The sequence below is a fragment of the Anabas testudineus genome, chromosome 1 (genome assembly GCF_900324465.2).
Source record: "Anabas testudineus chromosome 1, fAnaTes1.2, whole genome shotgun sequence".
Taxonomy (NCBI): Eukaryota; Metazoa; Chordata; class Actinopteri; order Anabantiformes; family Anabantidae; genus Anabas; species Anabas testudineus.
In genome coordinates, this window is record NC_046610.1 from 11,889,827 (window position 1) to 11,906,194 (window position 16,368).

The following is a 16,368-nucleotide window of genomic DNA, read 5'->3' on the forward strand; positions in this document are numbered from 1 at the left end:
GAGGTAACAAAAGACATAAGAGGTTAGGGGTAATTATTGCCATCATGGCTCACCTACTAATCCCCATTCATTAACCACTGTTTACTGCAAGCACAATGAAAAAGTAAAGGTAATTAGAAATTACAGGGTTATAAAGATGCAATTAACATTTAAATTTATGTTTCTTTGTCCATCCCTTTGCGCTACTGGGGCTAAATGAGGAGAAAAGGGTTAGAGTAAAAAAAGAAGTCTTTATTAATTACTCAGCGGGAGCTTGAAAAGACCCTCTCATGTGCTCTGTACTCTGGGCTCAGTGGGTCAGGCCGATGCCCCATGTGTCTTAATGAAGATTAAGACCACTCACAACACTGTAAGGAGTCTTTTCACAGTGATCAAGAAAAATAGCATTACTTACAGTAGACACACTCTGCCTACAAAGCAAAAGGTGTTGCCATGACACTGTCTCAGATATGCAGACATATAGTAACAGCAGATTTTATATTTAATGCGTCTGCCAAAGCACAACTGTATATATAACTGATGAATAGTTATTGGATAAGGTCTCAAAGACTGACAGAGTTGTGTTTATGTGCTACTCCTTCAGGGCCCTGGCTGCAATCAGATTACCAACAATAGTAGTCTCTACAAGACAAACTTTTTGATAACTGTAAGTGACTAAGGTGTAGCTAACTGAGGCAACAGACTATAACTAGTAAGCTACAAACTACAATGTTTGTGTATCAACATTCATGTAGCTTCAAAAAGTTCCAAAACTGACTGTGACTGAGGTCCATTAAGAAAAGCAGCATTTAGCAGCAAATATTACTTCTGAGGACTTATACAGCCTTGTAAAGTAATGTGTTATTGTAAACAGTTAACAATGCATATTCTTGGCTGGTACAGTGCAGACACATTAACATACCATGACATCCAGAAGCTTTGTCACCCCAACCATTTTACAACAGCACCAGAACAGTATTAGTATAAACACAGACACATATTCTTATTCACTGACTGTTTTCATGTCTGTTTTTTCACATATGTTAGCTAAGACTAGATAACTACCTTAATGAATGAAACGATGAAATACTGTAAAACATAATGTCAATATTTTAATTGTAGCTAAGTTGAAAATATACTAGATGTCCTGTTCATTTTAACATAATTTGTGCTACACTATTATTTATTTAGTCAACATTTGTGAACATAAATACTGCAGTTGTCTACTGTCCGTTTCTAGAACGGTTCCACTTATGTTTAGAAGCAAAGCTTTTTTTGTTAATAAAACTTCATCCTGATGCTTTGTTTTTCCCTTTGTGACAGAAATACACACATAGTTCTCCACTCACCAGAAATGGACATAGATGGTTCGTCACTCAGTCTTCAGCTGAGTTATATTAGAGAATGTAGGGCTCAAGGTCTTTACTAGAACGCCCTGAAGCAGACTGGCAATCTAGAATACTAGGACTTTTCCCTGTGGGTTTCTTCACTTGTGGGTTAGCAGTAAGAAAAGGAGCACCAGTGAGGACAGTTACTGTATATCCAATGCTGTTTGAATCTTCATCAGACAAGGCTCTTGCTGTGTGGTTGCAAGGCCTTATTTCACCCCATCATCTGTTACTGGTGTATTGACAAATATCCTTTCTGCTTCTGATGTAAACTTAATATAGTAATATTTATTTAAAGTTTTGAATGTAAGATAGTATACTATATTGGTGCTGATGTATTACTAAGCACTATATGTATGTATTTAAGTAACAAATCCAAATTCCTCATCTAAGCACCTAACAGTATACCCCAGGTGGCTCTTGTTATAAGGACAATAGACCAGATGCATGTGATGCTCAGCTTTACAAAAGCATCTGGAGGCAACATCCAGTTTCCTTCAGAGCAGAGAAATATACATATTGCCCATAATTGAAAACCATGCATTCACATGAGGACTTGTCTTCATTTGAATATTAATACAGTCCTCATTTCACTTTCTGCTTTTTCTTGCAAAACGATAACCCCAAATCACACTCACTGCACCCTTTCAATAGAAATCATTCTGCTAGGTACTGCGTCTGTCCATCCCAATGGCTCAGTCCACTTAATGTTTTCTTTTTTCCCCCTAAATCAGCTGTCCTCAAAAGCAACACTCCAAATGAAGCAGAGTAAATGCAGAAGAATAGTAAAATGAATTCCATATTTTTCCAGCCTGGGTTTCATCATCATATGTCACAGTGTAGCTAACCAGGTCAAGAGATAGTGGACACCAAATAATACATTTAAATAATTAAATAGGATATATAACACAATATAAAAAATGAAAAACATACAGAGATTGCATTTACAGTAGGATGGGATATGTGACCTGCAGCTTGGTAACTAAGAGGTTGTACACAATGATGCAAGCTAACAGTTCAATGAAAACAAGAGAAAGTTTTACTGCATGGGACATGGTCTAGCAATGTTCAGGCTTAGTCTATAAACCAATAATGTATTGTATAAAATAATGTAAAATTGTATTAAATAAAAAATTTTAAAAAGATTTACTGATATTATTTTGTAAAAGAAAATAAAAGAACAGACTTAAAGGTGACTTAAAGATGACTTAAAACTCAAAGTATCAGGAATTGGATTTAAGTACATTTAATGTACTTTAAATTTACCACAATGTCTGTTTCTTGTTAATTTGTCCCAGAACATGTGCCTGTACTTGTTTGCGCTCATTACATGACATAATTGACAAGTGAATATTTTCGCTCCTTAACGATTGAAACTGTGACTGTAAAATTTGTTACACCTTTAGTACATTGAACTGGTCTCTTATCTTATCCCTTTATCTGTGTTTTGGCATTAGTGTTTGTATATTATCAAAAGCATGTTGTTAGCCACTATTTTGGTCTCTAGTATTGCTATGGAGCAGTGTTTTTCACGTGTGTTCATTTTGTTTGTGTCATGCACAAACACGTCAAAACGCATGCATGGATGACAAGACACAGAGTAGGTTTTACACAAGCCTACTGATGTTGAGGTGGCTGTAATGCAACAAGGAACACAGCAAGGCAGCAGAAAAAACAAGAGAGAAAACGAGTGCTCAATAGTAACCAGTACTATAAACAAAGCAGAACATTTACAAAAACAAAACGAAACAACAACAAATTACAACAAAAAATTTAAATCAGGTTCGCAAATGTTTCATAAATGGGGAAGTAAATGAACTTGGCATGTCTTAGGTTTGAAAATGTTGTATGTGGAAGAAAATGCATGCAACACATTTGTTAGACCTAAAGATACATGCTGTGTGTTTTGATGCTAAACAATGAGCTGAAGTGTAACATCTGTTTGTTAAAAAAAACTCCACAGGGCACTTTTAGCATATGGACAGAGACAAAGGGTGAAAATTAGCCTTGTAATTTTTCATCTTTAAATGTTTGTTTTCATAGGTACTTCTACAGTTAATTCTAGAACAGCTGTCAGCTTTCTTCACAAATTAAGTTAGAAAAGTGAAGAACAAATCTCCATTATCTCAAATAGCAAACCATGAGGAAGCAGCACAGGATGAAACATGTCATTTGTACAAGCAGACTGAACTATCAGGACACTGAACAAGCATTTAAAAGAATTAAAGGTTGATGCAAAGGCAGAACAGAAGAACAAGACTGGCATTAAAATTGCAAACACATTTTCTTCAAATCCTATTTACAAAGCACAAAAAAGCTTTAGATCAGAGAAATCACACTCTTTTCACGCATACGTATTAGATCGCGGTGTTTAACTTGCTTCTTACAGTCATTTGTTTGATGTGCAATCGTTTGTTTGAGTTACACATGGTTTGCTAAAAGCGATGTATCAGCAGAGCATCTACGAGTGAATATGCAACTAAGTGTATTCCTCTGTATAGATGGAAGAGGGAACAGGCAGCCAGTAGTCTTAGCAAAAAAAAAAAAAAAAGAAAGGTCATGTTCAAAGGTTTCTCATTTAACTGTTGTGGCTTTTGTAAGGTCGTGTTCATAAGAAGCTCACAACCCTCAGCCAAGACTTGCTTGTTATAGAGCTCCAGATTGTTGTTGTTGGCAGTAACAGCCAAAGTGAAAAGGAATAATGATAGTGTGGATTTCAAGCCTACAGAATAACTTGCACACATTAATTCCAAATACAGTATACAGCTGATCTGGTTATTTATCTATTTATCTATCCAGATGATGAGAATAGTCTAAGATAATTCTTTAAAAACACTTGAAGAGTTGGGGTACGTGTTGTTAAAACAGATTTTAAAAAATATTTATAGAAATTGCCATACAGTGATTGATGGGTTATCTTGCTACAGAATTGCACTATTTAGAAATATTTTCCTACTGTCACATCATAATTATTCTTCATAAACAACAAGTAGTGTATGTAACAATAACTGGTGTCCTAACTACATGTAACTAATCTGTACAGCTGTAAGTATCTTTGATTTAAGAAGTGTTGTCAAAGATCCAAAAAGGGATAAATGCACCGGATGTAAAATTTACAAGATAATTAATTGTTATGTTAGTCAATTTAAGTCAATTTTGTTCTTTTCAACTTCAAACTTGAAAGAAAAACTTATGAATCTTCTCTGTTGAACCTTGTTTCACATTATTAAAAGGGGAAATTAGTGAGAACCTAAACTTGACATAGTAAGAATGAGAACACAGCCTTCTGCTTCAGGGAAGTTTTAGTTTTATGTCTGATAGTTAAATATTTTAAACATTACATTTCATTTTTCATATACTTTTGTTTGTTCTTGAGAAATTGAAAACTTGTTTCGTATATTGAAGAAACAGTCGAGAAGAACTGATTTTGGTTAGGGATGTAGGGGAGCTGGGCTCTGGATCATCGGTTTATGCAGTGGTACTTACTGCCACAGAACACTCCATTATCTCAAAATGACAGCTAAATTGGCCTGTCAACAAAGCTACACTCATCTAAGCAACTTCACTGGTGCATTAGTGCTTCTTCCAAACATAGATCAGGGATATGGGGCATCTCTTCCATTCTGGAAGCCACAGGGGAAAATTTGAGAGTTTCTGAGTGCTGCACTATTCAAACATGCAGGCTTCATTATTGGATGGTGTCTCTTGCCTATCAAAATCCCAGCCAGGCCAAGTACTTTTTTGACTGCTGAAAGTTAAGATGTAAAAAATCTAAACACACAATGGACGATGTGTTATTGAGTGTCAGTATGTAATTTATGTGCTTCAACTCATCTTTGTAGCTTCAGTAAAGAGAGATGATTTTTACTTTCACTACTTTTGCTATAAAGCAACCACCTTACCTATACATCCGTGTATTTATATATGTGTTTCAATCATTTTTTACTGCACAGTAACAAACTGCAAATTAAAATAGTTATAATACCACAAGCTATTAGCAGAGTATGAATAGATTTCCTGTGTCTTCTGACTTATCTGTACAACCTAAGGAGGTAACTTCAGTCAACTCCTAATTGAAGTGCCTTAAATGCCATTTGAATATATTTTTAAATGTAACTCATAAATCCCTGAGGCAATGCCACTACACTAGCATTTCCATTCCAGGATGTGGAGGACTCACCTGCTGAGAGACTGTACACTCCCTCTCTATGCCTCAGGTTTATCAGTCTATAAAAAAACTGTGTTCTGTAAATGAATACTTACTCCCGACCAAAATTAAAAAGCCTGCTACATGTATGTGATAAAATCCCACTGTACAGTGCTGAATGCAGTAAATTTAGAAATGTCACATTACAGAGAAAAACTGGCAGCTTTACTCTGAAGAGGATTTTAATAGCATATTCAATTTGTTTTAGCTGAAAAGTTTCTGTGTTGGAACGTGTGTAGAATTTTGTCTACAGAAAAGAAACTACTTTGCATTTCTATAGAGTCAGACTTTGAGGTAGGGAGCTTCAGCTTAGCAACATAGACACTAAAAACTCAGACAAGCAGCTCATTTATAATCTTTTGGTTTGGTTTTTGTCTCAAATCCAGCAAGACGTCCCTGCTAGATATATCCCTCTAGCCAAAAAGTTAATAAATAAATAAAGTTGCCTACATAATAGCACAGTATGCATATAGGTGTGCATGTCCATATTATTATGTTCAGAGTAGTGCAACAATATGTGTGGGAAGAAATAATGTATTTTAAGTTTGGTCTTAAGCAAAGAAGATAATATACTGTCTTCTAAACTGGTTTCTATGTTTATGCTGTACGTAACTTTATAATCAAAGAAAAATTCAACTAATGGAGTTCAGTCAATTCAATTCAATCTTATGTTCCCAGAGGTGAAACTGTAAAATTCATTGCAAACTGATATGTAACATTTTACAAATTGCCCAACGCATGTGCCTGTATGTTTGCAACAGTACATGTACTGTTCTGCAAGTGCAAGAGCCAGCATGCCCTCAGATCCATGAGACTGAACACAGCTGAGTGGGCAAGCTGGCATGTAAGGCTCCTACAGAGAAGACCTTGACTGGAAGGCAAGATGCTTTTTTAAAGAAAGTAATTTGCTGTACCCACTCAGAAATCAACTCCCAAGAGTTTATACTGAAAGAGGTCTGAAGATGTAGTGAGGTAATTCACTATGGTTGCTGTTGCCATTTAAATTAAGGGGCTATATGGTGAGAGTGGTTGGAATATACTGTAACCACTCTGTTAATCATTTCTTTCCTTCTAACTGAGAAAACAAGCCAAGAAAAACAGTGTGATTTTGCTTATAACATGAAACACTAATAGAGACGAATTAAAGCCAGCCTTGGAAGTCTGTAAGTATTTGAACATGCAGTGTTATAATAAACAATCCAATGTATTCTGATTAATATTGTAAAGTGGTGTTCACTATGTTGTGTGCATCCTGGAGACGTGAATTCCAACTGCCAACGTGCTTTGGCAGAACATCAGTCGGTCTAATCTAACAAGACTAAATCTATAGCTGGAGATAAACGAGAAGAGCTGAGTAATTCCTGAAAGCTGCAAACTGAGCTTTATGGAAACAAGATGTGGAGAGGCTGATCACGAGAGACCTAAGGCTATAAGCTCTGACTTTAACTGGTATGGATCTCTGAATCCTGTTTACCAATTACCCCTGCCACTCTCTTTCTGCCTCCTCCACAGATCGCCCATGCCACCAAGACAAGCCAGGCAGTGGCTAATTACTGTACAGCAACAAACAAACCAATACTTCTCTATCTCCCTGGTCATGTCTCATTACTTCAGCTTAGTCCCCCTATTCATATTTCTCTTGACAGGTGCATCTGTCCATGGAGAATGAGGCAGTGTTGTAATCGGCAGGCAGTGGATGTCGTAATTAGGAGGCGTACCTCTGGGCTAACACGTGGTTTAGCCAAGGTGAAAAAGACGGTGGGAGTGGAGTTTTATTGAACACAGTGGGGTTCTTGTCAATAACACTGCCACTTGGCACCGTGTTCGATGCTGTTATTAATGCTTGGGGTCTGTGCGCATCTGTACATGATTGTGCATCTGAACATGTTTATGTCTGACCTTCCCCAGCAAGTATCGGCGGATGCAATAATCAGGATATACTCTTTCCTCTCCGTTAGTTTCTCACAGGCAACTAAAGAATGTGTTGAACACCCACATGTTCAAGCACCAAATCAATGTGAGTCAAGGAGAGAGACAAATCGAGGAAGGAGAGACAATGTAAAGGGAGAAAGTGGCAGATTCTGTGTGTGTATGTCTGAGCACGTGTATTAGTGCAAGAGAGGAAAAGGAAAGCGGGAAAGAAATAAAAGAGAGTCTAAAATGAGACAGCAAGGAAAGGAGTGCACAGATTGATATAGCAATTACCAAGAAAGCTATCCCTCTGTTTGGAATATATCTACATACATTAGAGCCAGGTTGCTCCCCAGCCACTCTTTCTCTGAGGTTGGCTCAGCAGTGTCTGATACAGAAGCGAAGCACGCAAAAAGGTCGTCACTGGGCAGTCACTGCATATACACTGACAATGAAGACCACATCTATTGTGCTTATTGCTCATAATGTCAGAGGAAGAAAACTTTTTTTTTCCATTGCTCATTTTCAATGGAAAAAAAATTCAAACACATCTTCATAAAAATATATATTAAACAAAAATAACAGCACAAAGTGAGGACGAGCCTTGCCTGGTGTTTACTGGACTTTGTATATTAGCTGCAGTTCTAGGAGCTTATCAATGCATCATTCTATAAACAGAAGCAGAGCCAATGACCTGTTACTGCTCAGATGCAGGATTCGGACAAGGACTTAAATTTGGAAGCAATGTTTGCCACAGTGAGATTCAGAAGACTGAAAGACTGGCTGTCATGCACATTTTCCTTGAGCTAGCAAGTAAATCCAGTTATAGTGAGCCCATAATATATGCAGAGCGAGGTCTGGCATATGCTTGTGCAGTGTGACAACAGGCCCTGCAATATATATGGAGGAGAGTTTTGCAGGAAAGTACAATCCTGCTACCAAATGGGCTCAGAGTACGCATGGAAACACGCTAGCATTTCAAACACCTCTGTCAGACTCCTCAGACAATGAGAACAAAGAGAGAAAGTGAGAGGAAAGAAGAAGGGAAAAGAGGTGAGGGGTAGTGAGAGAGACGCTGGATGCTGTAAATAACCCCCTAAAAAGGAAGAAAGAGGTAGAGAACAAGCAGATGGAAATAAAAACCATGGCAAAATGATCCAGTGCTACTTGGATCTCTGCCGCAGGCTCAAAGCTATGCTCTGCCGGTGTATGGATGTCTGCACTGTGTGTGAATGAAATGCGTTTTTCTGTGTGCCTGTGTGTGACCGTGTTTGTATACACAACATACACAGCCGGCTGCAGCAGTTTTTTTTTATGTCAGGTAGCTGTAGGCATACAAGAGTTGTGATGAGATGAGAAAGGTATAGCATAGACTATTTAGCTGAAGGTGCCCGAAGGGGTTAAATTCATCAGGCTGTATCTGCTAAGCTTATATACTGTGTTCTCTTTGACAAATCTCAATTCAAGAATCTATATACATCAAAACATCTCAGCATCAGAAGGCAGCTTCCTCCCTATTACCAGTACAAAACCACAGAAGGTGAAGTAGGCTACTGTTCTGAGTAGAGAATGAGACAGACTCTAAAACCTCTGTTTCTAAGGACTTGCAGGAAAAAGGATAAAAATGGAAAAGACAGAGAGGATGGGGAATAAAGAGAGAGAAAGGATGGACAAGTGATGAAAGTAATTAAATACTGCCATCTGCTGGTTATGGTGTGGACATAATCTTTGCTTCAAGTCTGAGGATAATGTCTTTGAACCACTTGTTTGCATTGATATATCCGAAGCAGATGTGACATACAAAGGACACAGCGCTGGGTCAAATTTGACATATTTATTTGAAAAAAAAGTCCAATTTGTAACGACGCAATGACGATCTGTTCAGAAAAGGCTAATTTCATTTGCTGGTTGACTGCTGGAGTGCTGAGGATAAGGCAATCATTTTGATGCAATCATAATTATGTTAAAACACACCATCTACGTCTTTTCTCCACTTGTCTTAGCTCATCTCATTGAAGGCAGCAGAAACAACAGAGGAATACATGGGAAAGCCTCTGTAACTCAAATGTGTGCCGGCAGGGTTTTCTCTAACTCAGTTACATTACCAGAGTCACAGTGTATCTTGTATTTCTTCATAGTAAAAAGGTCTCTGTTAGAAGTACTTACTTTGCTGCTGTTCACAAGATGATGCCTTTATGTATGACACTTCAAATAAGTGTGAGAGAGCAGGAGAGCCTGACAGAGTCACATTTTAAAAAGGCTGTATCTGGTGCTTCTTGCTTTTGACTGTACAAAGATAAGGAGGCTCAAAGCGGGAAAATGACAAGGAGACAAAAGGTTTTTTCTTTCTTTTTTGCATATTATAATGTGCATGGCAGTTACTAGGTGAGAAGGAGAAGAGAGAGAGATGCAGTCTATCTGATTTCCTGGATGCATATGAAGGCTCACAGATAGTGACCAGACCAGCTTACAGGCTGCTATATAACACATTATAAAAATGTGGTATACATCTTTATATTTGCTACAATTAATTCAAAAAATCACTGCTCTTACATATTTTTGTGTTGTCTTAAACTAAAAGAATGGCTACACTCTGTCCTGTGACCTAAAAATTTGTCTGCATGTGCTACAGTGTCTTTACCCACATACCCCTAAGGGCTTCACTCCATCTGTCCTCCCACTGAGCTCAGATCCCCAAATAAAGACTTCTATTCCAACATGACAGGGTGTTTCCTGCATATTTCCGGCAAATTTAAAGGTAGCCATGCGCAAATGCTGTGCCACCTTTATCAAAACCTGGCTGCTGTAATAATAAAACCTATTTGCAAAGTGCTGTGCCAAATCTGCTGTGCCAGAGTGGTGCTAGGTGAAAAGACAATCTGGATAGCGTGCTATCGAGAAGCACTGACCATTACAGGAAAATTTCACTCTAAAAAACAAACTATGAAAAAGCCTATTAATATATTATTATATATATATATATATATATATATATATATATATATATATATATATATATATTATTATATAATAACATTTATATAATAAAAAACTACTTCATCAGTCATCTACAGTATGTGCAGAAAACAAAAGAACCAAATATGTAAATTCCCCCACATTAGTTCAATTACTGCAAAACTCTGCCTCCAGAGTTTTTTGTACCCGGTGGAGAGTGATTATGTAATAGATACAGTGATCTGTAAAATGTTTGTTATTTGCATTTTAAAGCATTTTGTTATTTAAATCACAACATTTCTCCTAAGAAAATGACTGGGCTTATTTCTGTTATTATTAAGCGAACAGGGTTTCGTATATTTGATTAGGACATGTCACAAATAAAATTTACTTTTAAATTTACTTTAATTTAGCACTTTGATGAGTTGATGACCTACGCCTTATTTCAGGTGAAGAAAGAAAACGCTGAAGGAGATTTTGACCATCTTAAATTATTGTTTATGAAATACTTTCTGTTACATTTTAAAGGGCAACTTCACAAATTTCATAACTTGTTTCTAATGGTTCTAAATTGAGGATTAAATGCATTTGAATTGTATTAAAGTTCCCTCTGATTTGCAAATATTAAGATAAATAAATAAAATTGATATCAAATGGAAGTGTCCCTGGACAAGACATTAAGTAAGCTTCATACCATTCATGTAGGTCTACTCCTCAAACCTAAAACACAGGAAGCAAGTTAAGACTCAGTACCCTCATCCTAACATATCTGATGAGGAACTCTTGAAGGTAGAAGGTGGGGTTCATGTCACCTCTTTGTTATATACCAAATGGTGCTGAAATGAAGTGAATTTGAACTGATGCTGACCTGCCTTTCTTTCCTAATAGATTTTATGCCTCAGTGTCCTAAGTTGTATTCCAAACTAATTCTCAGTGTCAGTAAAAAAAAAAGTATAGATGAGGTCATCCCCTCTTTCTTGTCTTATTCAAAAGCTTCCCTTTCACTCCTGCTATAGCTCGAGTGCCAGTGCCCAGCATTTAAAAATCTTGTCTAACCTTTTGAGTCACAGACTGTACATGTTCAGGAGCAGCGGAGGCAATGTGCTCAACATCCTTGCCATTTTCACTTTAGTGGCACACGAGCCTTCAATCACCCCTCACAAAGAATCTTCTGGATGTTTTTTTCTGCTTATTTAAGGTAGAAAAGAATCCACATAGCAGACAATCTATAGTGTCACTGATTTGTCTGCGTTTATTTTTGCTTTTTCAGATGACTGTACATACCTGGCATTGAGATGGAGGAGATGAAAAGTACTCTGTGTTCTTTTCTTCAGTCGACTTAAAATGAAGCACTTGCTTACAGCGTGATAGAGATTGCTCATTCCTAAATGTAAGACTGATATAAATGATTGTGTCTGTTTAGTCATGCATTTGCATTTTTGTGTGACTAAATATCGTGTTATGTCTGAGTAAAAGAGGCTGGGGAAAATGAAAACTGTCTGGCAGTAAGAACAACTTGTTCGTCCACTTCATTAATGAAATGAGCACCATCATATTCGATAAAAACACAAACCAAAAAACCTGAAAATGTTCTGAAGGAATAAGCAGTTTCTTCTTAAGTTTGTGTCCATGCTGTAGTCAGCTCTGTTATAAATCTATCAAACCATCACAGGAGAGTCAAAGGATGAGAAACAGATCAAAGCTGACTTAGGACAGGAAGCAGCACCCCACAACAGATAAACGCAATCACTCAACTCTGCACCATGGAGACGAACTCCATCACTGAAAATAAAGCCAGAGTACTTGTGTGGATTTGTGCACAGTATGGCGGGGCCCTCTGTATCATCGTGTTATGATGACATACCATATAGCACATACAAAACATATACAGGCACTACTTTGCATGTGTGATGCAAAATGCAAAAACTCATAAAGACACGTCCACAAAAGACAGCTATTCACAGCTGTACACACACGCAAATTCCTGCAAGTGGCATGCCTCATAGCTTAATATATCAGGTCATTATTATTCAGAGGGAGTCTGACCATAGTCTGGCTCTCTGTGGTAAGTTAGGAATTAAACATGCACCAGCTTCAGGCAAGCACAAAGGGCTAAGCAAAGGGCAATTTGTCTCATTTAACTGCTTCCTGTCTGCCGAATGGAACCAAATTATGCAAGGGTTTTTTTCCTGTTTTCCATCAAAACAGTGTCGATGTGATCATTACAGGCTCCAGCCTCACGCAGAGTAACAGTATCAAATGTTCAGAGATAAAAAAAAGTTCTTCTAAAAAACGTCTAAGCTCTTAACGCTGGACGGCTTTAGTTATTCATCTGTTAGAGTCGATGACATTTCTACTCACAGCAGCACAAGCAATAATTCAAAATATAAGCTACTTGGAATAACCAAACTTTGCCACAAGAGGTCACTCACATACTATCATCAGCAACATCAAGAACACTGTTCAAACACAGCACATATCTATACAGAGTATAATAAAACGAAACAAAGGACATAAGAAATTCAGTATTGAAGGGACTCACAAATTACACATGGTCAAAGAAGAATACATCTGCCATGTCAAAGAGTATATATTGTATATATTATATTCTTATTATGGTTAAAAATGAAATGATCAATCTTACATTATTATAGTGTATAGTGAGCACATGCAGCAGTTCATACAACAATAGTTATCTATAAAAACAATTTTGGTTACTTTATAATAATATAAAAGTCATTAGTTGATCTGTTTTCCTACAAAACATAGATTTACAGATTACTGCGTTATATTTATGAATACACTTACTATTTATATACATTTATATAAATTTACTAAGTTCACTCTATTTATGTTCCCTATAACAATTATGTAATACAAACTCAGGCTATTTGAAAATATTTGTGCTTAAACCGTGCTTTTTATCTGTAGGCACCACATTGAATTGTGATCTTGAAATATAAGGTGTATTGAATGTGTGTAATGGTACATGCCGATGCCAACAAACTAAAAGCAACACATTCTTAAGTGTCTATGTCTGTTTGCAAGAGACTCTAGTAGTTCAACATCAGGTAAAAGCAGAAAAATACAAAACTGAACATGATCAAACCTATTGCCTTCAGTTAACAGTGATAATAACAACAACATATCAAGAATAAGTGATTTAAGAACACATACAATTTTCACTGGACAGTATTAGATGCACTGTGTTACATGTAATATGATTCAGCTGAAAATCTAGCACAAAACTGGCACGAAAACAACTTAAGTGGAGACCAGGCTAGTTCAGAGAGTGCACATAACAAAACGTGTTATTAAACTGAATGTAGGGCATGGTGGATATACTATCTTATGAAATAATACATCATTGTCACTTTAGGGATGAAAAAAATATTCAATATTGCTATGTTTGTCTGTACTGACTGTTAAAGTTAAAGTACTATATTTACCAGTGAAGCAGACAACATGATGTAAACTCATTCTGGGCTATGCTACTGTAATACAGTTCCAATTTTGTGAGTCTTAAATAAAGAAAGTAAAGAAATATATTTGATATTTATTTGAAGTTGTTCTGCATGGGTCAACTATACATCTAAAAACATATATAAATATGAACACAATCTGAGCAGCGTCAGGAGTGGCAGATCCGGAGGTTCCACCCAAAAGAGTGGTTCTTACTGTACGCCTGCTCCTCACAGCACCAACTCTATGACCAACTATCAAACTATACATGATCAACTAAACTGCAACAAGTTTATCATTTGCGCACTAACAATGTTTAACCACTAGATGGCAGCAGAGAATCATGTTTATGGAGAAACATGACTTTCAGGGAACAACTGTGTTTAGTTCAGGTTGTGTGTAGATTTAAATACAGTAAAAATGTCATACACGTGCATCATTAACACAAATATGGGACCTATTAGAGTATTACCTTAAAGAAACAATTAATGTGCTATTAAAGTTAAGATATATCCAAGAACAGAGTCTTTAAAATATGAGCAGAAAGCTTGATCACTTACATCAAATTCATTGAGGGCAGCAGCCAGTTCCCCAATGCCAGCATGGCCGTGCTTCTCGTCAGTGGGCGAGGTGGCCTGAGCAGCACTTGAAATGCCTCCAATGGCCTCCTGCACCTGCTTGAACACGTAGTCACGGTTGGCACGTGTAGCTGCCACATCTGGGTGGCGCAGAAAGGCCTGTGAGGCCGTGTACAGCATGGTGGCGTTTTTCTTAAGTGCCCCGCGTGCAGCTGCCATTTCATCTCGACACTGGGGGTCTTTCAGTTCCTGCGAAAGTGGTGAAAAAACATTAAGTCTATGTACACCTGTATCTTAAAAAGACACATAGTCAGACATGTATTAGCCAAGCTGTTGCAGGGGAATTAATATGAGAAGAATCTAGACATGTTGATGATGTCCGTCAAAAAAAGAATAAAACATTAGATAATGTTGCATTTGAGGAACTGGTATTGTTAAAACTACACAAAGTGTTTCAGCAGATCTGCAATGCTGGAACTGGACAAGATTTAGTGCAGTGTTTTGAATTGAGACTTCTTTTTCCTAACACTGGGGACCATCAGACTATGTAAACCCACAAATAAACAACTACATATGTACTTAAGAAAAAGTAAAAAACAAATCCTTATACTGCGTTTCACTGAAAGCTTACATTAATGAGACAAACTGCATTTCACTGTGGAGTCGTTGCCAGGATCTGATAGTAGACAACCCTTGCCAGTCAGTGGTTGATGTGTTGTGAATAGTGATTGTAACTGAATAATTAGGACTAATTATGATGTGTTAACTAAGTCTGTTAGTTAAAACCTGATTTGAGTGTGACCCGTTTTAAAGGCAGAGTAAGCCAGAGCAAAGGAGTTGTTTCTCATGAGATCTCATCATGTCTGAAAGTGATGCACTGGTCAGTGTGGTTTACTTTTACTAAAGAGGACAGAGGAGGAGACAGATGTCCTCTGGTTACCTGTTGTCTCCGGGCTGCCACATAGTTCAGCTTCACCATCTCCTTCCCAAACTCCTTGAAGCGGTTGGCCAAATCCTGCTCATTGGTTGCATTCTTTACTCCTTCCAGGGCCTCTTCCACCTGTCACACACACAGACACACACACACATATTGAACTGTTATATTTAAATGTTGCACCTGAAAACTAGTTTCACACGATCTTGTGCAACAAATATTAAATCATATTAGTTATTAAATACACTATTTACGACACATATTTAGCAGAAGTGAAAATATTTGTTTTTACTCCTATGTAATTGCAACGAGGTTTAAAAAGAGAAAATGAGCATTTAGCTGTGAAATTTTAATGGGTACATTGTGATTCTAAACTCCCTCCTATCCCTAATGAAACTGCAGCACAAGATGTAATGGAAAAGAGAGAGAAGAGGGAGAACTTTTTAGTGGCCTTTGATGGTAGGGCTTATACTGGCTTGAGTTAAGCCCCTCTTTGGATTCAAGAACGAAACTAGAAAATAGGGCTCTGAGTGTGTGTGTGTGTGTGTGTGTGTGTGTGTGTGTGTGTGTGTGTGTGTGTGTGTGTGTGTGTGTGCGTGCATGTGTGTGTGTGTGTGTGTGTGTGTTTGTGAGGAAGGGACAAAGTGTGTGACTGAAGGTGCATGAAGGCATGAGTTTCAGTGTATGCTAACTGCATATCATTCGTTCTACGCTTTATTAATTTCTCCTCCTTTCAAAGCTCCGAGTTACTTTCAAACTAAGTAAGTAAATACTGTGCCTCCTAAATAATGCTCTTGAATCTTTCACTTGCAAAATATGTTGCAAATTCAGTTGTGACTGCGGCTTATTGGTTACACAGCGTAATCAATCAGCCCAGCCCTGTGATTTCATGAGACTAAACTTAATATCACACTGCTAAACAACTGCTCATGAAGTACTTTTTTTATCATAATG

The 16,368-nt window shown here is 37.3% G+C and overlaps 1 protein-coding gene across 2 annotated transcripts in view; it reads right to left on the bottom strand.

Annotated features, from left to right (window-relative positions):
• ctnna2 (catenin (cadherin-associated protein), alpha 2) overlaps positions 1-16,368 on the bottom strand; it is a 263,561-nt gene that overhangs the window by 192,527 nt on the left and 54,666 nt on the right. For both annotated transcript variants that reach the window (XM_026360927.1, XM_026360928.1), the window contains exons 5-6: positions 15,421-15,540; positions 14,463-14,729 (exon numbers count right to left, since the gene is read on the bottom strand). In XM_026360927.1, the coding sequence (XP_026216712.1) occupies positions 14,463-14,729; positions 15,421-15,540 (387 nt within the window). The remainder of the gene's footprint in view (positions 1-14,462; positions 14,730-15,420; positions 15,541-16,368) is intronic.